The 22,195-nt window shown below is 48.6% G+C and overlaps 2 protein-coding genes across 3 annotated transcripts in view; both read right to left on the bottom strand.

Annotated features, from left to right (window-relative positions):
* LOC132572197 (E3 ubiquitin-protein ligase TRIM7-like) overlaps positions 1 to 7,899 on the bottom strand; it is a 33,583-nt gene extending 25,684 nt beyond the window's left edge. Inside the window, exons 1-5 of one of the 2 annotated variants that reach the window (XM_060239032.1) lie at positions 7,479 to 7,899; positions 4,988 to 5,160; positions 4,648 to 4,743; positions 2,643 to 2,873; positions 1,456 to 1,478 (exon numbers count right to left, since the gene is read on the bottom strand). In XM_060239032.1, the coding sequence (XP_060095015.1) occupies positions 1,456 to 1,478; positions 2,643 to 2,873; positions 4,648 to 4,743; positions 4,988 to 5,160; positions 7,479 to 7,899 (944 nt within the window). Of the gene's footprint in view, positions 1 to 1,455; positions 1,479 to 2,642; positions 2,874 to 4,647; positions 4,744 to 4,987; positions 5,161 to 7,478 lie in introns of those variants that run through there. The other variant, XR_009555416.1, reaches the window with a different exon arrangement.
* A 4,462-nt stretch (positions 7,900 to 12,361) lies between these two features.
* On the bottom strand, positions 12,362 to 16,719 carry LOC132571815 (E3 ubiquitin-protein ligase TRIM7-like). The gene is made up of 2 exons (XM_060238607.1): positions 16,398 to 16,719; positions 12,362 to 12,885 (listed from the first exon to the last, which is right to left on the bottom strand). Exons 1-2 carry the CDS (start codon positions 16,717 to 16,719, stop codon positions 12,362 to 12,364), a joined length of 846 nt encoding a protein of 281 aa, XP_060094590.1.
* Between the last annotated feature and the right edge of the window lie 5,476 nt (positions 16,720 to 22,195).

The raw sequence follows: 22,195 nt of genomic DNA, 5'->3' as shown, positions 1-22,195 counted from the left end.
GTCGGGCTCCTGACCCTCTTCCTCCGGGAATACTACGTCGGCAGCTAAGGCTAAGAATTGTTTTTTTGCTAGGTAGACCATAGGGTCTTCATCTGGACCTTGCACGGTCTGGGTATATACATATTTAACATTCTCTTCGTTCCAAGTGATTCTCAATAGTTCCGCTATCCACTCCAAGGTGGTTATGGCGTCTGTGTGTGCGAGTAGCAACTTTTCTCTCACCTTTTCTACATGAGGGCCGTTTAGAGCCAATCTCAGGACCTGATTTAACTCCCTGATGGTTATATTTGGGTATTCGCGGTACATTTGCATCATCCATCGGATGGAGGTTTCCCTATTATATGGGCCGAGAATTTGGTGTGCCATTTTAACATTTTCAATTTTCCAATCCTTAACCTCCTTAGTTATCTGCACCGTCTCTTTACCGTTTCCCTGTTTAGTGGTAGTTTGCCGGGTGACCACCGGGCATACTGGGGCGGGGGCAATCTCGGCAATCTCATAGGGTTGAATCTCCTCCTCATCCTCACTTTCCTCATCCGAAAAAGCATAGAAGGTGGATGGGGAGACCGTTGCTATAAGAGCGTTTTTACGGTCTAACTTCTGCTGCAGTAAGGCAATCTCCTTTTTACATGCCTCATGATTAGCTGCCTCTTTGGTTTTCTTCACCGTTTCTGTGGCTATTTCAACGGCATACTGCAGTTTGTCATTCCGGTTTTTGGTTTGCTCCAGCTCTTTGCTCAATGCCTTTACTTGCGATTGGGCTTTCTTTAGAGCTGTTATGGCATCTTGATATGCTATAGCTATAGTGAGTTTCTCAGCCTTAATCTCCTCTACGGTCCGACTTGCCTGTTGCCAGTCAAGGTCCAGGGTATTATTTTCCTGCGCTATCCTATCTATTTCGGCAGCGTGTCTCCTGTGCAACTCTGCTTTTTCGATTTCGTGTTCCTGCTGCACTTGTTCCAATTTTTCCGCATGGCCCTGGAGTAGGAATTCCCTTTCTGCAGTTTGCCTCTGGAACTCCCGCTCCAGCACCGCCGCATGGTTTTGGAGTATGGATTCCCTCTCAGCAGTATGTTTTTGGGATTCCTGCTCCAGCGCTGCCGCATGGCTCTGGAGTATGGATTCCCTTTCAGCAGTCTGCTTTTGGAATTCCCTCTCCAGCACCTCTGCGTGTTTCTTAAGAATTGTCTCCAATTCTTGTTCTTTCTTCTCTGCCTGCGCTTCGTGCTGCTTTATTTCCTGATCTCTCTGCGTAAGCTGCTCCCTGAGTTGTTTAATCAGGGCGGAGCTATCCCGCAGGGCTTCAAACAAACCCCACGTGGCAAAGAGGTCTCTTTTGCCAGTGCTAATCGTTTTGTTGTTACAATTTTCCTCAAATATATCTCTAAAGGACTGGAGGGGATCAGGGCCCTGGTCAAAGACTCCCTTGTGCCAAGGGTTGTCCCCTTTCTTTACTTCTGCAAGGTGCTTCTGCAATCCTGAGGAAAAATGGCAGAGAGAAAAAGAAAAGATATTGGATTTATATCCCGCCCTCCACTCAGAGTCTCAGGTCACAATCTCCTTTACCTTCCTCCCCCACAACAGACACCCTGTGAGGTGGGCGGGGCTGAGAGGGCTCTCACAAGAGCTGCCCTTTCAAGGACAACCTTCTGTGATAGTAATGGCTAACCCAAGGCTGGAGCAAGTGGAGGAGTGGGGAATCAAACCCGGTTTTCCCAGATAAGAGTCCACGCACTAAACCACTACACCAAACTGGCTCTCGGTGCTTGCTAAGAGACCTCAGTGCTTGCTAAAAGATCATACCAGGAAGACCTCTCTGGAAGATTCTGCCCTCTGGCATTTTGCTTGTGTCCAGCTAGCAGACTTCACTCAAAGACTGGGGTAGATCTTCATAAAGTGGAAGAAAAATCTCTGTGAGGTTAATACCAGCAGACAAAGTGGAGCCATTTTGGAGCGGTGTGATCTGCTCTGACAACTTAAGAACGATAATGTTCAGAGATTTTTCTTCACATGGAAGGCTGGAAGGCTGTGTACCCCTTCTGGCCACCTGCAGATGCAAAGGCATTCCTAGCAACGTTTCTTCCATCAGCCTTGCATCACTGCAAGACTGCCTCCCTTTTCCCTCCTACATTGCTGAGCCAGCTTGCAGGAGTTTCCCTGCAAGATGGCTCAACAACAAAAGGGAAGAGAGGGTCTAGCCATCAATGCCATCGTATCTGCACAGATGTGAAGGGCAGACAGAAGCAGCTCAGCGGTGGCAGGAAAAGGTGTGCGGATACCATTCCTGTAACCACCTGTTGTGTGTCTGTGTGCATTTGGAGCGCACATCTGCAAGCCGCCACTATAAGCCACGTTCCCTGCCCCACAGACATCCTCCTTTTAAAATGTACTGTGAAAAACCTTGCATGGAATCCTCACTCCAGGGGTGGGTAGGTTTCACAGAGCCCCTGCTTTTGTCCAGTCTGTCCCTGGCTGGAGATGCAAAAGGACAGAGAGGAAAACAGCTCACATGCAGAGATGAAAACTTCCTAGCAGCACGAACTGGCCTTGTTTGCTTTTCTGCTGAGCAAAGCAGGCACAGAGAAGATTTGGAGCCAGCCTTTTCCTCTAGGGGACCCTGCCTGTTCCTGCCACCCCCTCACCTGCAGGAGATCACTGGCTGACTGCTGACACTTCTCTTCCATCTCCCGGATGAGGCTTTCGAGAGAGGAGAGGGCCTCAGAGAGTGCGGCCAGGTGCTGGTCCCTTTTCTTTGCCACCTCCATCTCCACCTCTTCCATCTGGGCCAGCAAAAGCTTCTCTTGTTCCTCCAGAAACGTGTGCAGTTGCCTGAACTTTGCTACTGCCTCTTGCTTCTCTCCTTGGGTTTGTTTCTGAAATGGAAAGAGAAGAAAATCGGTCCAGTGTCAGGAACACAGCTGGTCTCTGCAGTGGGAAGAGCCTCCTATGAGAAGAGCACTTTGGCCTTTCAGAGATCACAATTAACATTCAGCAGGGAAAGCGGAAGATCCACCAGGCCCAGCCTCAGGGCCAAAGAACACAAGGATCTCCCTCCAACTCCTGGAGGGGTTCTTTCAGCCACAGAGGATTCAGTCTGCAGCAGAAGACCCAGAGAAAAGAAGGGAGGCTTCAGTCCATTTGTTCCCCCACTAGAACACCCTTCATAGGTTGACTCCCCCAATCCATATTAGGCGACAATATACTATTTGAGTAGAAACCCCACTGGGGGCAAAAGAGCTCAGAAGCCCTTTCACCTTGCTTCGTCTTCCAGTGTAAACTGCAGTTTCCCTGGCTGCATTTTGGGCAAGGAAAAATTGCAGGGGAGGGGGGAACTACACACTACTCAGTATCCCAAGTGCTTGACGGCTAGAGTGTGTGCCGAGTGTAGTTAGACCATACGGTGAAGTAGTAGGGACGTTGATAAGAAGAGCCAACACACCAGTTGGTTTTATAACAAACCTGTTGCTTTTATATACAAAATATTTACAGCAGTGAAGATATATACAATCACAGTTCTGAGTAACAGTGTGGTTCGCCAGTAATCCAATTCCATCGAGCGAAAAACACCCTGGCCACTCAGATGTTATTATAGTCCAGTCCACCAATCAGCTAATTCTGCTGACTCAGTGTGACTCTGTAGAAATGTCCAGCTATAACCAGTTCTGATTGCATCAACTATAGCAGTCCTGTGACACCTGTCATTCTTACAGTTTGTGATCTAGCATGCTTCACAAACAGACTTACAATACACTAACAGTACTTTCCCCACCTTAGAATCTGCGATGGCTTAACCCCACTTGGCCCAATTCAGCATCGCTGGGCTACCTATCAACATTTGCAGCAAGCATGAGGAGGCGGCAGAGACTCCTCCCAGGTTGCTTGCTGGTGCATTTACACATATGGGGCCTGAACACGTATGTCCTTCTGCCTGTGATTCTCTCTACAGCAAAGAGTGCCTTGGAAAGTCAACTGATGCTGCTCAAAACAAAACATCCAGGGCACTGGAGGGCAGGCAGCTCCCGAGGCACAAGAGCGTGCAGTTGCACAGCATCCCCAGACTCACCACCCAGGTAATACCTCTGCTTAGAATTGCAATGTTACACCTACCTAAGAGCTGCCTTTGGGGCCTGTTCTGCTGCATACGGACCAGGCTGTGCATCTAGGGATGCCAGCCTCCAGGTGGGGCCTGGGGAGCCCCTGGAATTGCTAATTTCCAGACTACAGAGATTGGTTCCCCTGGAGAAAACATGCTTTGGAGGGTGAATTCTGTGGCCCTGTGTCAGTTCTGGATTAACCATTAAGCAAAAGAAATACACGCCTAGGGTACCGGTCCTAGGTGCACTCAACTGCTAGTTAGTGCTAAACAAATACAAATATATATAACAAATACAAATTATACTTAATATAGTTGTGAGGTCTGGCCTGGGGGATGGATTAAAAATCTGAATTTTTAATCTCTTATTTCACCTTCAGCACTTACTGAGTCTCAATGTTTTGTCAGTTAAGTAATGGAAAGGCAGTGGGGCAACGTTGTTGGGCTGTGATTAGGGCAACTCTACTTCCCAACTGAAGGGGAGGGGGCGGCCTCGTGAGCTGACATTTCTGCTCTTTGGACTCTATTCATTCCGCAGCCACAGTGACACTTACAAGCAAGTCTTGGCTTTCCCTCTCAATGTCTCCTTTATACGCCACAATTCTCTCTCTCTCCTTCTCCAGGATCTCCAGACAGTTGCGGAACTGATCCTGCAGAGAGGGGGGAGAACCAAAATTGAAATGTGTTCTTTTTTAAGGTTTACTCCACCCCAGTCATGGGTTGGATATTTCTTGCATTCAAAGCCATTATTTGTAGCCAAGATATCACCAAATTGTGTTAACACTCCAGGAAGGAGGCAGCAAAGAGGCACTGTCACGCCCCAACTTGGGCCCAGAGGCTGGGGAGGAAACTGGAGGGAGTTTCCCTGCAAAGAGACCCCAACAACCTTCCTACCTTGTACTCTTGGGAGGCCTCCTCAAGAGGAAGGGTTTCATGTTCTCTGTGCTCCTTGGATCGGTCACAGACCACACAGATGAGGGCTTCATCATCCTTGCAGAAGAGCTTCAGGGGCTCCTGGTGCTTTTGGCAAACTCTCCCTTTTCCGGCTGCCCCGACCGCCTGATGCCCAAAATAAAGACATAGGATTTGTTTCATCCCCACCCACCTCCAGAACTGTACTTCTCCTTGTAATGGACTAGACACAATTTTTGCCTTGTCCAGTTTAAACACAACACACACACAATGGGAGAGATACAAAGTTTTAATCAAGGTATGAACTTTTTATCTTGCTACAGAGAGAGAGAGAGTGAGTGAGTGAATGTGTGTGTTGTTGGGCTCTTATGCAAGGGCTCTCCTGGGTGCAACTGGGTTTCCCCCTCCCTTTTGAATACAGTGGTATTCATACCCTCATGATCCAGTTTTTCTCAGTAGGAAAGTAATGTGATTTAGATGAGGAATAATAGGCCAGTGAAGGGGATTAGACTGAGACCAGACCAAGTTTACCCAGCACATTTCCTTTGTAGACTGAGGGTTCTGAACTTAAGACCTCCCAGATAGTAGGCTGATACTGACCACTATACATGTTTTCTCTGTTCTTGCACTGCCTCATAGGAGTTGTAGTTATTTCTCTGAAGAGACTATAGTTTTGGAGACAAACACACAGCTCTCAGTCTGTGTCACAATGCCTTCATGACTGACACACAAAACATTTATGTACAAAAGGTCACACAATGCCCAACCATTTCATGTTTTCCTCTGGGCCTTGGGATCAAAGCATTGACAAGATTTCTGTAACAAATGTCAATAAATAAAAAGTAGCTTTGCAACTTACAGATACACACCTGAACAGCATACTCAAGATTGCTACAGAACACTGTCTCCAGATTTTGATGCAATAATTCAGAGCAAGAGGTGTCAGTTATTAGAGACTGTTAAATAAAAGACTAGCGCTCTTGCAATTTTGTAAATGTTTTAACTTTTAAAAAGAATTCTTTAATTGTGTTTGTGTCTTGAAGCCTGATTCAGGGTTTTGGAATCAAGGAAAGCCAACCAGGGATCATATGGCAAAAGTTCCTCAGCTAATGGTGGCCTACCAGTGAAAGGCTGAGTGGGGCATCAATACTGAGAGGGCTAAAAGCAAAGGGTGATTGCCTGGAGGGATCAGGTGAAGAAGACAAGAAGCAACCAGGGTCTCCCCACTACAAAGAGAACCCACCAGAACTAATGGGTTGAAATTAAATCAAAAGAGTTTCCAAAGATTTCAGGTTTTCACGGCTGGTAAAATCATTAGGGTTTGTAGAATCTTTCAGGGCTCAAGTGCCGTGTTCTACTGGAGAAAGTTTTCCTTCCAGACATTTCGTTCTCAGCTACGGAGAACATCCTCAGTGGCATTGCAGCCGGAGCAGGCGCTCAGACCTTCTTGGCTGCTGTGCATTGAGTCTCAAGATTCTACAAACCCTAATAAAAGAGTTTCCGCCTGACCATTAGAGTAGTTCCTCAATGGAACAGGCTTCTTCGGGAGGTGGTAGGCTCTCCTTCCTTGGAGGTTTTTAAACAGAGGCTAGATGGCCATCTGACAGCAATGAGGATCCTGTGAATTTAGGGGGAAGTATTTGTGAGTTTCCTGCAGGGGGTTGGACTAGATGTCCAACTCTATGATTCCTCAAGTGACTTTTTTGAGCAGTTTAATTCTACTTGCTGCTTTGCAGTTTAATACTAGCCGCCAATTTGTGGCCTATGGGGGGGGGCGTGCAATCATATTACAGTGTATGTATTATATTTGCTATTGCATTATACTCAGTCAGCAGCAACGACCTGAAACCTGAAATTGTATTGCCAGGACTGACTTATGCATTAGGCACAGTGCCTAGGTCCCACTATAGTTTTAGGAGTCCACAAAAACGTTTACATTTCTTTTGCAATCCGAAGAAAAAACCGAAATGTTTAGGGCCCACAAAAATTTATCAAATTTTGCCTAGCGTGCACACACAAAAATGCTGAAGAATTTAAAGTCATATCAAAAATAATTTTTAAAAATATCATCATGGTGGTGAGAGGGGCCCACAAAGGCAAAAGTTCCCCGGGGCCCAAGAAAGTCATAATGCAGCACCCAAGTGAAATTTTGAGCCACACACCAAGACGCAAGCGCACTAGTGCTGGTGAGGCGGGACCCAGGAAGAGCCCCGCTGGATCAGACTCAGCCAGGATTCGCCCAGCCCACTGGCCTCTTTCCAAACTCTGGAGGACTAAATGAGTCCAGGAGGAGGGGAGAGGAGCATTTCCACGTTATCATCCAGCGGGATGCCTGACACCTTACTCACTCGCAGGTTCCTACATTTAACTGATTTAGTACCCATCACTTTGCATTTCAATTAAGATTGTTTTCATTGGACTGAAACTACAGCGAGGCCAAGAACGAAGAGACTCTCCAGCTACTCCCCATCAGGATTCCCCGCCTCCCCCAGAGGAATCAGCACCTCTCTGAGCTCCTGGGATATGCCGCAGACCATGCAGAAGGGGGCTTCGTCGTCCTGGCAGGAAAACCTCAGCAGCTCCTGGTGCTTCTGGCAGAGTGGCCCGTTCGCACCCGCAGCATCTTTCCGCTCCTGCAGAGTGAATTTCTTGGCTATTGCCACCACGTTGGCCAGCTGCTGGTTCGGCCTGAGGCTGCTGGGCTGCGCTTTTCCTCTGCACTGGGGGCAGGAAGGCTCGGCGGCCCCCGACGACTCCCCCCAGCTGCGGGTCAGGCAGGCTCGGCAGAAGTTGTGGCCGCACTCGGCGATCATGACGGGGTCTGTGAAATAGTCCAGGCAGATGGAGCAAGAGGCTTCCTCGCAGAGCTCCTTTAGCGGACCTTGAGGCTCCATGGCGGCCTCCGCAAGGCGCTAAAAGAGCAGAGCCACTTTCGCTTTTTCCCGCTCTCCCAAGCAGCGAAGGGGCGTTTCCCTTCATGCAAATAAACTCTCTACCGGCGCCCAATCAGCGGGCCCGAGCAGAAAACAGCTACCTGGAGAAGCGGCCTGCTAAAGCAAGGGGAGGGTGGAGTCAGAGCTTCAGGTGGAATCGCCTCTGTTGCGCTCCTTGGGCAGGTGTTTGCAGGGGGACCTTTCCCGTTGCCCTCCAGGGCCTGGCCCATGGGGGTGCCCCTGGCTGGGTCTAAGGAGAGACTTCCCCGTGAGAAGGTCAGAAGTTTCCTGGAAGGGTCCCCCCAAACTTACATCCATCTGCCCCTTTGATAAATGAAAGCCAGTTTCTCATCTTCCCCCACCCCTCTTACTTCCGGGGAAGGGAGTGGCAGAAATGCTCCAGTTTCCCGCAGGAAGCTGAGAGTCAAAACACGAAGTTCCAGTCGTTTGCATGCGAGTCCCTCTCTCTGCTTGCCCCTTTCCCACACTGCATACATGCGGGTTGTTCCCTGCAAACTCAGATCTGGAGGCAGATTCCGGAGCCACAGGAGGGCAGAAATTACTGCACTGAAGGGAGTCACATTTCCGAAAACTCTCCCCCCCCCCCAATAAAGAAAAGTCCAGGCAGACAGAAAAACAACAAATCAGAGAAAGGGGCGAGGATATAGCCTCTCTCCCTGGAGGGCTAGTTTTCTATTGGCAATGGAGCATGTTGGTGCGGCCCATTCTTCTCATTGCCGTGGTGCTTGCACAGGGACGGCCTCTAGATCAGAGCCAGGCCAAGTAGGTACCACCCATATTGATTTTGGCAGTGGTGAATGAGATGACCCGAACCTACCTGGGGTTTGCTCTCCTGCGTTTGTTACCTGTCAGTAAGTCCCAGTTTCTTCCTTCTGGAAGGGAAGAGCTTTTCCTGGACAATCTGCAGGTCAGGCTGATAAGTATCTCAGTACCTGCCTGTAGATTTCAGTGCTTTCCTGTTTCAGCCTTTCTTTCTTATCTTACTGCCGTCCCACCAATCACTCTTAGCCAAGAACTTTGGTCTCAACAAAAAGCACATTTTTTTCTGAGAAAGCCATTGTATGTTTACATGCAATCTGTTATTAATCTTTACAATGACTTCTACAGATGTACCGATTGCAGTAGTATGGTTTCATTGCTATGGCTTTAGAACACAAAAATAATTATTCCAGTAGCAGTTCAAAGGCTGTTAGTTGTTCTGAAAAACGCAAACCCTGTCTAGACTAGTTGTGGAATATCACCAGAGCAGAAGAGCCTGCTGTTTGAGAACCAGGGCTGGAGATACAAGGCCCTGCACTCATAAAAAGAACCCCCTGGGAGGAGTCTAGAGAGGACCATCTCTTGATCTGCTAACTTTGGATTGTTTCTTAACACAAGGGTCCAGGATGACTAGGCCCTGGTCCAGCTTTTGAGGTGCTTAGCAGCAATTTTAAAAACTGTTGAGATGCCATCATAATGACCTACTGTGGCAATGACTAGTCTAACACCCTAACTTCCTTAGAGTTGTTGTGAGGTGAAGACAGGAAAATAACGGAAGCCACTTTGAGTGCACTTCTGAGGTAAAGGCAGCAGAGACAAGGAGAATAGAGCATAGCCTCTCTTTTACAGAATAAAGAAAGGGGACGAGTTCAGAACTTCCCTGAACTGTCACAGTCAGTGTGGTGTTGTGATTGTAGCATCTGTCTGGGATTTATGAGATCTAGGTTTGTATTCTCAATCTGCCACAGAAGCCTGGAGGCGGACTGAGGGCCAGTCACGCACTCTCAGACAGATCTAATTCCCAGGATTGTTACTGTGAGGATAAAATGCAAGACAGGAGAACGATGGGAGCTACTAGTGATCTACACTTGGACAAAGGCAGGGTAAAAAAGCAAACCAGTCAATTATGAACCAAACTAAATACTGCACCGAGGAATAATTTCCAAGAAATCATTATTGTCTGTTTTCAATTAAAGAGACAATATAGTTTCCACATGCTCCTGTAAGAATGGGAAAGACTTTTGTTACAAATCTGACTACGTTGGTTACAGTTCACAAAAAGGGGTAATGATTCTCTCTTAGGCTACATCAGATATTGCTGTAACTCTTTTGATGGAAGGCAGAACTGCTCTTTCAGTATTCAAAATACCATCAAATACTGGGAGCACAGCAAGTGAGGGGCAGGGAGTGGGAAAGACCCCCAGAATCACTAATGAAAGTGATGGGCGTCTTGCCTGCATCTCCAGCTCCTTCTCTCCCTTCTACAACGGTTGGGGAAAAGGAGGCACCCTGGATTTCCCCACCCCCCTTCTTCTTGCAGAACCGGGACAGCGTATCTAATTTTGAACAGTGCATATTGAAAAACCCAGAAAACAGGGCCAGGTATACATGGGAGACATTTTTCTACAAACCCATGGCAACACTTCTCCCAAGGTTTGCTAAAAATATCCCAAAAAGTTTTTTAAAAAATAAAAAATTTAATAGGTGGAGAAACTTCTACCCTGTCATGAACATAAGAGAAGCCATGTTGGATCAGGCCAAGGGCCCATCCAGCCCAACAGTGGCCAAAAAAACCAGGTGCCATCAGGAGGTCCATCAGTGGGGCCAGGACTACTAGAAGCCCTCCCACTGTGCTCCCCAGAGCACCAAGAATACAGAGAATCACTGCCCCTGACAGAGTTCCATAAATACCCTGTGGCTAATAGCCACTGATGGACCTCTGCTCCATGTTTATCCTATCCCCTCCATGGGATTCCAACTGCCAGTCTGGAGGTGGGAGGAGCAGCTGCTCCAAGAGCTAGGTGTGTGAGGAAGGAGGAAAAACAAAGCCGACCAATATCACTCACCCCCATCCCACCCCCATGGGAGCCTGGCTAGATGGGCAAAAGTTGACTTGAAACTGCTATATCCCTGGCACTGTGGGAAGGCAGGGAGAAGGCCAAGTGGGGAGCTGTTGCTGCCCACATGCCATTGCCCAGTAAGGCGACAGATAGAAGCAGCAGCAGGCGGGAGGGATTAGGGGGCCCACCATATCCCCATTACTACTGTGTGATTCAGGCAGGAGGAGATGTAGGTGCAGGAGGCTGACCGGGTGCCTGATCAGTGGCCAACATGGAAGGAATGGGACTCCTGCCTGTGTCTGAAGAGTCCCCTCTTTGTTACCACCACGTTTTTCTGAATTCTAGATTGCACACTAGTGGGATTGTAAACACTTGTGTTGCAGTGCACAGTTTGGTGGACTTGAATGGGCAAGGCCTGGGTTCATATTTCTGCTCAGCTGTGAATCTCATTTGCTCTTGGCCTAACTTCCCTCACAGAGCCACTTGAGGATAAAACGTGAGCACCCAGTGCCTTAGAAACACAATTGAAAGGATCCAGGTGGGCAGCCGTGTTGGCCTGAAGCTGAAGAACAAAGTAGGAGTCCAGTAGCACCTTTAAGACCAACAAAGTTTTATTCAGAATGGAAGCTTTTGTATGCATGCAGACTTCATCAGACAATGGAAGGGGGTACAGTGAGCAGAGCTACTTATAGCTGGTGGGCAGTGCTACCAACTTTGCATTCTGAGCCACTGCCTATCAGCAGCTCTGCTCGCTGCACCCCATTCCATTGTCTGATGAAGTCTGCATGCATACGAAAGCTTCCATTCTGAATAAAAGATGCTACTGGACTCCTGCTTTGTTCTACAATTTAAAGGAGATGGCTGCATGGATGAAAAGGGCTTATAATGGCTTCAGGAGAAAAAAAAACAATGCAAGCATAACGCAGCAGAATCCTGGCTATGAAAATCCCCTTTCTGGTTTTCCTTCCATCTGGAGGGGAGGGGGGCTTCTAGTCAATAAATTAGGGGACTCCAGTCTGGCAGTTATGACATTCCCCTCCCTGCCCCCCCCCCAAAAGTCAAGTCAGCCCAGTTTTCAAGGTAACATAACTTTATCATAAGCATAACACAATCATTTGTTTAACTGAAAGCCAAGTGGTATGAAGATATCAACTCTGATAGGAGCAGGATCTCCAGTGTCCTTCACAATGGGTTCAGTGAACACAAGAAATCCCAGCAGATGGTGCCCAGTAAACCAAAGGAAAGTAAAAGTCCAGAAAACGGATTTAATCTTGCACGGCCTTCTCTTCTTCTGTGGACCCTGCAGTTGTTCTTCTCATGCTTGAGCGGAAAGGAGGCTGCAGGAGACCCAGGGGGAGGGTCCATTCAGAGCTCCCCTTTGGAATAAGCTGCTATTCTTTGTAATGCGAAATGCGTTAATTGTTTGAGAAATAAGCTACAAAGAAAAAAGGGAATGTTGGGAAATGGAAGGAAAGATGCCTCCATTTCACTCAAGTCCATTTGGGTGCCTATAGGACTAAAAAGAGTGGGGGGAGGCTCTTGGGAATATTTTCTTCTTTATGGTCCTGGTTGAAGAAAAGGTCTTAGGAAGAGATTCTGAGGTGGCCTTTTCCATACACCCAAAATAAGGGCAGGAGGGTCTCTCCATGAAAGGAGGCTCCAGAGAACTCATAGAGAAGGGCTGCTCGGTCAGCATCAAAAAAGGACACTCGACCCCCAGGATAGTTCAGACAGACTCGGATCCTCTTGAGCTCCCCACTCACAGTCAACAGTCTGTAACAGCCATGGCCTGTTACAGAAACCTTGTAGCTGCCCCCCCACTTCCCTGCTTCCCAGATCCCTTCGTCAGGATTCAAGGTGAAGGTTCCCTTCCTCCTGACAGATTTTCTGGCCACACCCACAGCCCATGCTTCCTCACTTCTCACAAGGACTTCCCAGAAATGGCAGCCTCCTGTGAATCCCTCACGGCCCAGCACAATATACTCCCCGTCAAATCTCTCAGGATTGTGGGGCAGAGCCTGAGTTTTTAATCCTGCTTGCACACTTTTCTGATCCTCAGACAGGATGAGTCGTGGATGGGCCGTGTCTGGATCCAGAGTCACATTTGCTGTTGAGGGAAAATGAGGACAGAAGAATGGCATCAGCTGAGGGATTCCACCCTCTGACTTGTTCTGTTTCCTTCTCTTGCCACTCATGGCCTTCTCCCACCTTCGCCACACTCTCCCTTGGTGAAAAGGCTCTCCTGCCTCCTCCTGCCCTTTTAAAAGGCAGAGCTGTTTTCCTGTGGGCTTCCTGTGTGATCTACCCTGAGCTGGAAAAATGGATGGCTCAACAGCCACCTTTGGTGGAAGAACACCAAGACTTTCCTTATAAACCTCAGCCAAGCTCTTGCACAGAAACTGTTCTCCCATGATTTCAATGTGGCAGCAGGTAGGTGAAAAGAGCCAGTTCATCCCCTCAGAGTTCATCTTTTATTTCACCCTTACTGACATCCTCAGAACACAAAGGAACTGGCTGTGGCAGGGAAAGTAGGATTTTGAGGAACGAAACAATAGTGTTTAGTAATGTTATCTCTGAGAACACCAAGTAGAACACAAATTGTAAGGTGAAGCTTTTTAGTTTAGAAATAATTGATTAGTGTATGAAGAAAAATGTACCTTTCTGCAGGTGAAGTCCAAAACCCAGAGTGTCTGAGGAAGCAAAGGGACAGAAAGTGAACAACAGAAAGAATTGCTTATCACAAATCTTGGGATAAAATTATCAGTTAATAACTGTCTTTTTTCTCTTGGGAAGGGTAGGTGGCATGGTATAGCCTCAATTCGTCAGATCGCAGAAGCTAAGCTGGGCTTGTACTTGAATAGAAGACCGAAGAAGACTCTGCAGAGGGGGGAAAACAGCAGTCTCTGTTTCTCACTTGCCTTGAATACCTCTTAATGGGGCCACCATAAGTCATTTGTGACTTCATGGTACATATCTTAGAAGCTACTCTGGGGCAGAGAATTGTGTACAACTATGCAGATTCATTTTCACAAGTCAATTTGAGTTACCTGAGAGTCACTTCCGAGGAATTATGGTAAGGACTGCAGAACAAGAGTCCAATCCAGCTAAATTTAGAACGATTCGAAACAGAGGTTCCACAGTGCCATCCTGAGCAAAGTTACACCCTTCTGAACTCACTGATTTCAATGGGCTCAGAAGGGTGTAACTAAGACAGCACTGTGATCCCCTTGAGACCATTCTGTGGGCTCAACAAGACATATTCAAGCAAACATACATAACCAAAGGGATCAGTTTTGATCAGTCCAATTAGGCCACAGACGCTTTACAAAGAGGTGACCCTAAAAAGTATCAGGTGGACATCTTCATTAAATGAACAATGCCCTTAAGGGCAGTTTCCTCCCCCTCCCATTCATTTTAGGGGCCCCTTCTACCATCTATCTACCTTGAAGTTTGCCAGTGCACGGTCACACAAACGCCTACAGATCAGCAATATAGAACCAATTTTGAGAAATCCATATAATGCAATTGTGAGCTAAAGCAGCAGAATTCTGACCAGAAAAATTTACATGGTGAATTAAAATAGCCTTCTGATACATACATTCCCCATGTTCCTGGGTTTGTTAATCATATAAGCAGCCTGGAGCAGACTAAAACGCATCTGGCCCACTCTAATGTCCTGTCTGAAATTCCTGCAGTGATTCTTCTTTACCTTTAAATTGCTTCTTGATGCCCTCCTAAAGGGTATTTAAACTTGAGAAGTCCCAGATGTCCCACTTCAGTACAAGAGGTAAAGCCGCTGGATTCTCAAATGACTCCCATATTTCATACCTGGAGAAAATCTTGTTATGGTGCTGTCCATACAATTCAGAACCCACACACACACCCTTCCCCCTGGATCAAAGAAGCAGAGGAAGGAACTGACAGTCTAGAGCAGGGGTCCTCAAACTACGGCCCGCGGGCCAGATGCGGCCTGCTGAGGACGTTTATGCGGCTATAGCAGCGCCCGCCTCACGGCCTCACTGGATCTCTTTATTTCAGTCTCTTTGGGGTATTTTACTTGTTTATTTGATGGAAATATACTTCACTTCATAGGGGACCACAGCAGCTTTGTTTATTTTTCCCAAAAATATAGGCTCCCGAGAACTTTAACTTAAACCACAGATTTATTATAACACACAGTCTTTAAACTGGGGATATGGGAGATATTTACACAGGCTAACACGTTGCTCAGTTGTTTCAGGCTTTACATTAACTTTTTCTTCCTTTGAGTCTCTCAGTTACACAGTTCACAGTTTCCCTATAACTTGCTCTCTCCACCTCTAGCCAAGGTCTGGCCTCTTGGGAATGATGTGCCAAGTCTCACCCCTCGACTGGAGTCCCTCTCTCAGCCCTTCTGGTGTCTCAGACCCACATCCACTCCCTCAACCACCTCACTAGATCTTCAGAGTTGTCTATAGGTGTCTGTGACCGTTCAGGTCTTGACTGACTCACACACACAGCCCTCTTGGCTGGTTTTGTCGAGCTTGCAGCCTCTGGAAGTCTTTCCCGCCACTGTCTCAAGCTCCTTCACAGGATCAGCTGTCCCCTCAGCCTCTGTCCGGCACGAACTGACCCTCTCAGTCTCTGTCAGGCTCCAACACTGACCAACTGACTGAATCCCTGCCCCAGCAGTTTCTGTCTCTCACAGACTTTTTCCTCCCTGAGAGCCCTGAGCACTTTGCCCCCACCCTCAGGTCACCTGACGCAGGCCCTGTGCGTCTTCAGTTTCTGGTTAACCCCTAGCTTTCCGTCACAGCGGCCCACCGGGTTATGGCAAAATCAGACCGGAAGTGACGTTCGACCTAAACTCGCGTTAGCAACGCACACTTCCGGCACTGGGCTGAGGCGGCGGAGACAGAGTGTGAGGTGATACCGAGGTGAGGTGAGTTCCCAGGCCGGGGTGTGTGGTGTGGGGAAGGGAGAGAGATGCAGAAGACGGAGAACTGACGGCCCGCGGCCTTGTACAGTAACGGCAGTCCGGCCCTCCAACAGTCTGAGGGACAGTGAACTGGCCCCCTATTTAAAAAGTTTGAGGACCCCTGGTCTAGAGAGACCAGCTGATGCTGAAAGAACATAAAGATGGGGTGGGCCTCTTTGGAGATGAATGTTCACCTCATTGTAGTTCCTGCTTTCTTAAGAACTGGATCTGGGTTCCTTACAGCCAGACTGCATCTGCAGGGAATGGCTACCAAAAAATAAAACTGAGCCCTCAGATTGCTTTCCACTCACACTAGCTGGTTTTGTGCACAAAAATAGTACTGTATTTGCTAATTTCTGCTGCTCCTTGTGGAGTAATTTGCTGGGACTGTGGCCACACATGTGAAGGACCAAAATTACATTAAGACCTGAGAATCTCCTGTCTGCAGACTGGCAACCCCTCCCTGCGAGCGTAGTCGCTAGAATAAGTTAGCCTCATTGCAGAATGGCAAACAAAGAACAATACACTTGTGCATTCTTTCAAGTTTCTGGAAGTTGCTTCTCAGGGGAAAGGGGCGTAAGAAATTCACATGTCATTAGGCAGGTGCTTGCAAATAACAAACCATAATTAATGGGGCGTGGTTATTAGATCAGGGGCAGGACCACTGACCACGCAGAGGGAGGCTTCCTCCTCCTCCTCGCGGACTCCCCCCTTCGCACCGGCCTCTTGCAGAGCGACTCTCTTGGCTATTGCCACAAAGCTGGCCAGCTGCTGGTTGGGGCGGAGGCTGCTGGGCTGAGCCCTTCCTCTGCACTGGGGACAGGAAGGCTCCGCGGCCCCCGCCTCCCTCCAGCTGCGGGTCAGGCAGGCTCGGCAGAAGTTGTGGCCGCACTGGGCGACGGTCACTGGGTCCCTGAAGAAGTCCAGGCAGATGGAGCAAGAGGCTTCCTCGCAGAGCTCCTTCAGGGTACCTTCAGCCGCCATGGCAGCCGCCTCCGCCAAGCGAGGAGAGAGACGAAGAGAGCTACTTTCGCTTTCCCTTCCTGGAAATCAACCCCCTGCCGGCGCCCAATCAGCGGCCGAAGACGAACCGGCGCCAAGAAAGAGAGTGGCGGGAAGACAGCCCTTGGCAGGGAATTCGATCCTGATGGGGAGCAAAGTCTGAGTTCAGCGCAGGCTTCATTTGGGGCAGGAGCTCACAGGAGCCCCGCTCCGGAACCTCTGAATTGTATCCTGCTTTCTTTCTTAACCCCACCCCCAAAAAACCACCTTGCTTCTGGGCTCCATTGCTCAACCCCCTGTGAGAATTTTGCTGAGCTCTAAGCGTTGACAAACTTTCCACACACACAAATAAGGAGGAAATAACCCAAACATATGAAGCAGAGAGGTAGAAATCTTCATCATGCCACTGTGACCACGTAGGAGAAAGTACTTTTAAAAGTATGATGGGAGTAAGGTTTTATTAGGACAGTTATCATTTAAGAAGCAGTTTAAGGTAGATGCTGAGCTGATATAATTTAGGACACCTTCTGGTGATGTCAGGGGTGTGTGGCATATGCAAATGAGTTATGCAAATGAGTTGTGCTAATGAGCCCTGGCATCTCTTTTTCTATGAAATGACCCCTGGTTCAGCGGCACCTTTAAGACCAACAAAGTGATATTCAAAGTATACGGAGAGAGGTTCCCTTTACCCTCCTTCGGCTGCTATTTGGAGCACCCAGGAGGGAAGGGGAGAGGCTTCCCTTTGGCCTCTAGGGCCTGGCCCGTGCAGTGTCCCAGGGGCTGAAAGGTTTCCCTGCAGGGCTTGACGGGGGACGGGGGGTTGGGTTTCCAGCAGCTCCCCCCACTCCACCCCCCCCAAAAAAAAATCCTGGAAAGGTTCCTCCCAAAGATGAAATTAAGTCTGTGACAGAAAACCAAGAGTGCCTTGACCTGGATAGCCCAGGCAAACCCGATCTTCTCAGATCTCAGAAACTAAGCAGGGTCGACCTGGTAAGTGTTTGGATGGGAGACCTCTTTGGAATACCAAGTGAGGAAGACAAGGGCAGGCTTTATTCAGCCACCTCTCTGAATATCCTCCTGGCCCCCAGTAGGGGTCAGTCACCAGAGGACACCATGACTTCCAGGTGTGTGCACACACACACACACACAGAAAATAACAAAAATACCAGAGAGAGAGAGAACCTAGCAGTAAACTTCCTGAGTCTTTTCGTTTCCCCGCTAAAACACCATCCGTATGCTGACTCCTGTTGCAAAGCAACAATGAAAAGATACAGTGTTTGAGCAGAAATGCCACTGGGGACAAAAGAGCCCAGAAGCCCCTTCCCCTTGCTTGATTTCCCTATTTAAGCGGCAGCTTCCCTAGCTACACTTTGGGCAAGGGGGGGAGAGAAATCTACATGCGGCCAGGGCTTTTTTTGTAGCAGAAACTCCTTTGCATATTCGGCCACACACCCCTGATGTAGCCCATCCTCCTGGAGCTTACAACAGGCCCTGTAAGAAAACCCCTGTAAGCTCTTGGGAGGATGGGTTACATCAGGGGTGTGTGGCCTAATATGCAAAGGAGTTCATGCTACAAAAAAAGCCCTGCAAGCATCCCAAGTATTCCCCCCCTTAGAATCAGCACCATCTGAATCCCACAAGGCTAAATTCAGTCTCAGTAGGGTAGCTATCAGTGCTTCTAGCAAGTTTTGGGGGAGGAGTGTTCAGGGAATGAGCTGCCTCTGAGTAAAATCCCAGCTGCAAGATCTCCCCCACCCCCTTCTCAGCTCAGTACATGCCAGGTGTTAGCTACTGGGGAGAGCAGCCCGCCTCAGCACTGACCGCCCAAGGCCCCTGTGCAGGCATCCAACAGCCCTGCCAATTCATTTTGCTGGTTTCAGCTGGAACAGCTGGAAGGGGGGGTAGATCCAGATGGGCACCTGTTTTGGTCTGAAGCAGCAGCACAAAGTCTGAGTTCAGGGGCACCTTTGAGACCAACAAAGTTTTATTCAAGGGATCAGCTTTTGTGTGCAAGCACACTTCCTCCGATACACTGAAATGGAAGGTGACAGTTCACCGATATGCAGACAGTGGAAATTACCATACAGTGTAATGACAATGTTTTAATAGATGCAAAAACAAAAGAGGAATAAGATGTTAAGTTTCTATAGTCACTATTTGTTTGAATTTAATTTCTGGAAAAACACTGATGATGCTTTCAGGAGGAAAAGAGATCCATTTTTCACAGGTCCTTCTGTAGGAAATTGTTATATGATCCTGGCTACACAAAAAACGACAGCAGTTTTTTCTGTTGCTACATCAGATCTTCATGCAGGTTTTTTGGACAGTGGCAGAACTGCTCATTCCATGTTCCAAATGGCCGTTGAAGAAGATGATGACATTGCATCTATATTCCACCCTCCACTCAGAGCAGCTCACAATCTCCTTTAACTTCCTCCCCCACAACAGACACCCTGTGAGGTGGGTGGGGCTGAGAGGGCTCTCTCAGAAGCTGCCCTTTCAAGGACAATTCCTGAGATGGCTATGGCTGATTGAAGGCCATTCCAGTAGCTGCAAGTGGAGGAGTGGGAAATTAAATGTGGTGTAGTGGTTAGAGCATCTGCCTAGGATCTATGAGACCAAGGTTCAAATCCTTGATCTGCCACGTTCAAATCCTTGATCTGCCACGTGGTGTAGTGGTTAAGTGCGTGGACTCTTATCTGGGAGAACCAGGTTTGATTCCCCACCCCTCCACTTGCAGCTGCTGGAATGGCCTTGGGTTAGCCATAGTTCTCGCAAGAGTTGTCCTTGAAAGGGCAGCTGTTATGAGAGTCCTCTCAGCCCCGCCCACCTCACAGGGTGTCTGTTGTGGGGGGGAGAAGATATAGGAGATTGTAAGCTGCTCTGAGTCTCTGATTCAGAGAGAAGGGCAGGATATAAATCTGCAGTCTTCTTCTTTTCCCAGATGAGAGTCCGCGCACTTAACCACTACACCAGACTGGCTCTCACACCAAACTGGCTCTAAACATTGTGAATGCAGCAATCTATGGGTAGGTGAGTGGGACAGACCTCTGGACAATAAAAGGGATGGGCATCTTTGGGTGTCTCTCCAGCTTCTTCTCTTCCTTCCAGCTGTTGGGAAAAGGAGGGGCCCTGCATTTCCCTTTCCCTCTCTTCTTGTGGAGGGGGGACATTAGCATCTAATTTTGAACCTGGCAGCCCAGCATATCAGAAAATCCAAAGAATGAAGCCAGATACATGCAGGAGATATTTTTTTACCAGGCCAAGGACACACTGCCCACCCACCCCACCACCCCTTTGCAGAAAAATCCAAGCAGCAAAATTGCCCATGTAGGCTTTTCATAAAAGACTGAGATCTTGCAAACTTAGGGTTTGTAGAATCTTTCGGGCTCAAGTGCCGTGTTCTACTGGAGAAAGTTTTCCTTCCAGACGTTTCGTTCTCAGCTGCGGAGAACATCCTCAGTGGCGTTGCAGCCGGAGCAGGCGCTCTGATCTTCTTGGCTGCTGTGCTCTGCTTTCTCCAGTAGAACACGGCACTTGAGCCCGAAAGATTCTACAAACCCTAATGATGTTACCAGCCGTGAAAACCTGAAATCTTTGATATTGCAGACTTCTTGTTTTGACTTTCAGTTTGGGAAGGGAGGAGAAGCCGCCGGGAGACCTCTGCAGGCAGAGCAGGAGATGCAAGGCCTGCTTCCATCACCCACCCAGGCCACCACCAAGAGAGCAGGGTGGGTGGCAGAGGAGTTGAAGTTGCCTCCACCACCCCAGCCCTGCAGGATGTCAGAGAGGAGGAATGGGAGCTGCTGCTGCCTGGCGCCATTGCCCAGTAAGCCCGACAGTGGAGGTGGGGCCCCATGAGTGGAAGGGGGAGGGAGGGAGGGAAAGGAGACCCCCTGGTTTCTGCCCACCAATGAAGCAGGAGATGGCAGCACCTTAGAGTGGCTGTTCAGGGGTGAGCACAGCAAGCGAAGTGAGTAGGGTGGGATATCCCCCCCCCCCCACAAGTCTCAAGGTGCCCCTGCTTGTTATCACCAGATTTTCCAGGAATGTAGATTATTTCAGGGGTGGCCAAACTTGCTTTATGTAAGAGCCACACAGAATAAACAGCAGATGTTCATGAGCTGCAAGACAAGAAGGAAGGCAGACAGGCAGATAGATGGGGAGGGAAGAATAGAAAGAAAGTAACTTTTAATGCCTTCTCCAAGCAAGCTGATGGAGTGGTGGGGGCTTTGAGAGCCACACAATGTGTGTGACAGAGCCACATGTGGCTCCTGAGCCACAGTTTGGCCACCCCTAGATTATATATTAGTATGACCATCTGTGCTGAGAGCCAGTGCATTGCACAAGGTGGTAGGACTTGAACTGATGGGGCCTGGGTTCAAATTCCTGCTCAGATATAAGATTCCCCGCCTCTTGCGGGGGGGGGGCTGAATATCTGTGGACTGGAAGGCATTATGCCCTCCCCCCACACACTTGGTCCCTCCCCTCCCCAGACCTCCCCCTCCCCAGCTCTGCCCCCAAACTCTCTGGGGTGAAGCCCACTTGCTCTGGGCCTGACTTCCCTCTCAGGGTCACAGTGAGGATAAAGCAGGAGCTCCCAGTTCCTTGGAGAACCAAAGGAGAGCAAGATGGCTGTGTGGATGTTGAAGGGCCTATAATGGTTTGAAAAGAGGCACAAAAGCAAGCGGAAGAGAAACCTTAAAGCAAGCAGAGGCCAGCAGGAGCCTGGCTACGCAAATCCACCCCTGGATTCTTCTGTCCAACTGCAGGGTTGTGGATGGATCAAGTCTGTAGATGACAGCACTGTCTGGGACTTCTCTGGCAGTTATGAAATGGCTTCCCACCCCCCTAAAGACAAACAATTAAAGCAGCAGCGTTTTCAACATAACTTTATAATAAGCATAACATCATAACAGTGGCTCAGTGGTAGAGCATCTGCTTGGGAAGCAGAAGGTCCCAGGTTCAATCCCTGGCATCTCCAAAAAAGGGTCCAGGCAAGTAGGTGTGAAAAACCTCCGCTTGAGACCCTGGAGAGCCGCTGCCAGTCTGAGAAGACAATACTGACTTTGATGGACTGAGGGTCTGATTCAGTATAAGGCAGCTTCATATGTCATATGTTCTCAGTCTCTGTATAACCGAAAAACAAGTGCTATAAGCGCAGCAACCTGGATAGGGACAGGACCTTCAGAAAAGGCCAGCTGAACACAGACAAGATCGAACAGTTGTTGCCCATTAACGAAAAGAGGAAGTCCCAAACAGTAACTGAAACATGCAGGGCCTCTTCTTCCTCTGTAGCAATTCCTCTCTTGTGCTTGAGGAGAACGAAGGCTGGAGAGATGGGGTGGGGGGTGAGGAGGGGTGTTCAGAGCTCTCCTGCATCTTGTACAATGGGGAAGGCATTACTGTCAGTTTAAGAAGATACGAAGGGGGGAAAGGAATGTTGGGAAATGGAGGG

This window comes from Heteronotia binoei, chromosome 5 (assembly GCF_032191835.1).
Source record: "Heteronotia binoei isolate CCM8104 ecotype False Entrance Well chromosome 5, APGP_CSIRO_Hbin_v1, whole genome shotgun sequence".
Taxonomy (NCBI): domain Eukaryota; kingdom Metazoa; phylum Chordata; class Lepidosauria; order Squamata; family Gekkonidae; genus Heteronotia; species Heteronotia binoei.
Note: the sequence above shows the minus strand (reverse complement) of the source record. Positions and strands in the feature narration are given on the sequence as shown.

Coding starts and splice junctions, on each gene's coding strand:
- LOC132571815 (XM_060238607.1), bottom strand. CDS start 16,719: ATGGCGGCTGAAGGTACCCTGAAGGAGCTCTGCGAGGAAGCCTCTTGC. Junction 12,886..16,397: donor CTCCCTCTGCGTGGTCAGTG/GTCCTGCCCCTG, acceptor TTCCCTCAACAG/CAAATGTGACTCTGGATCCA.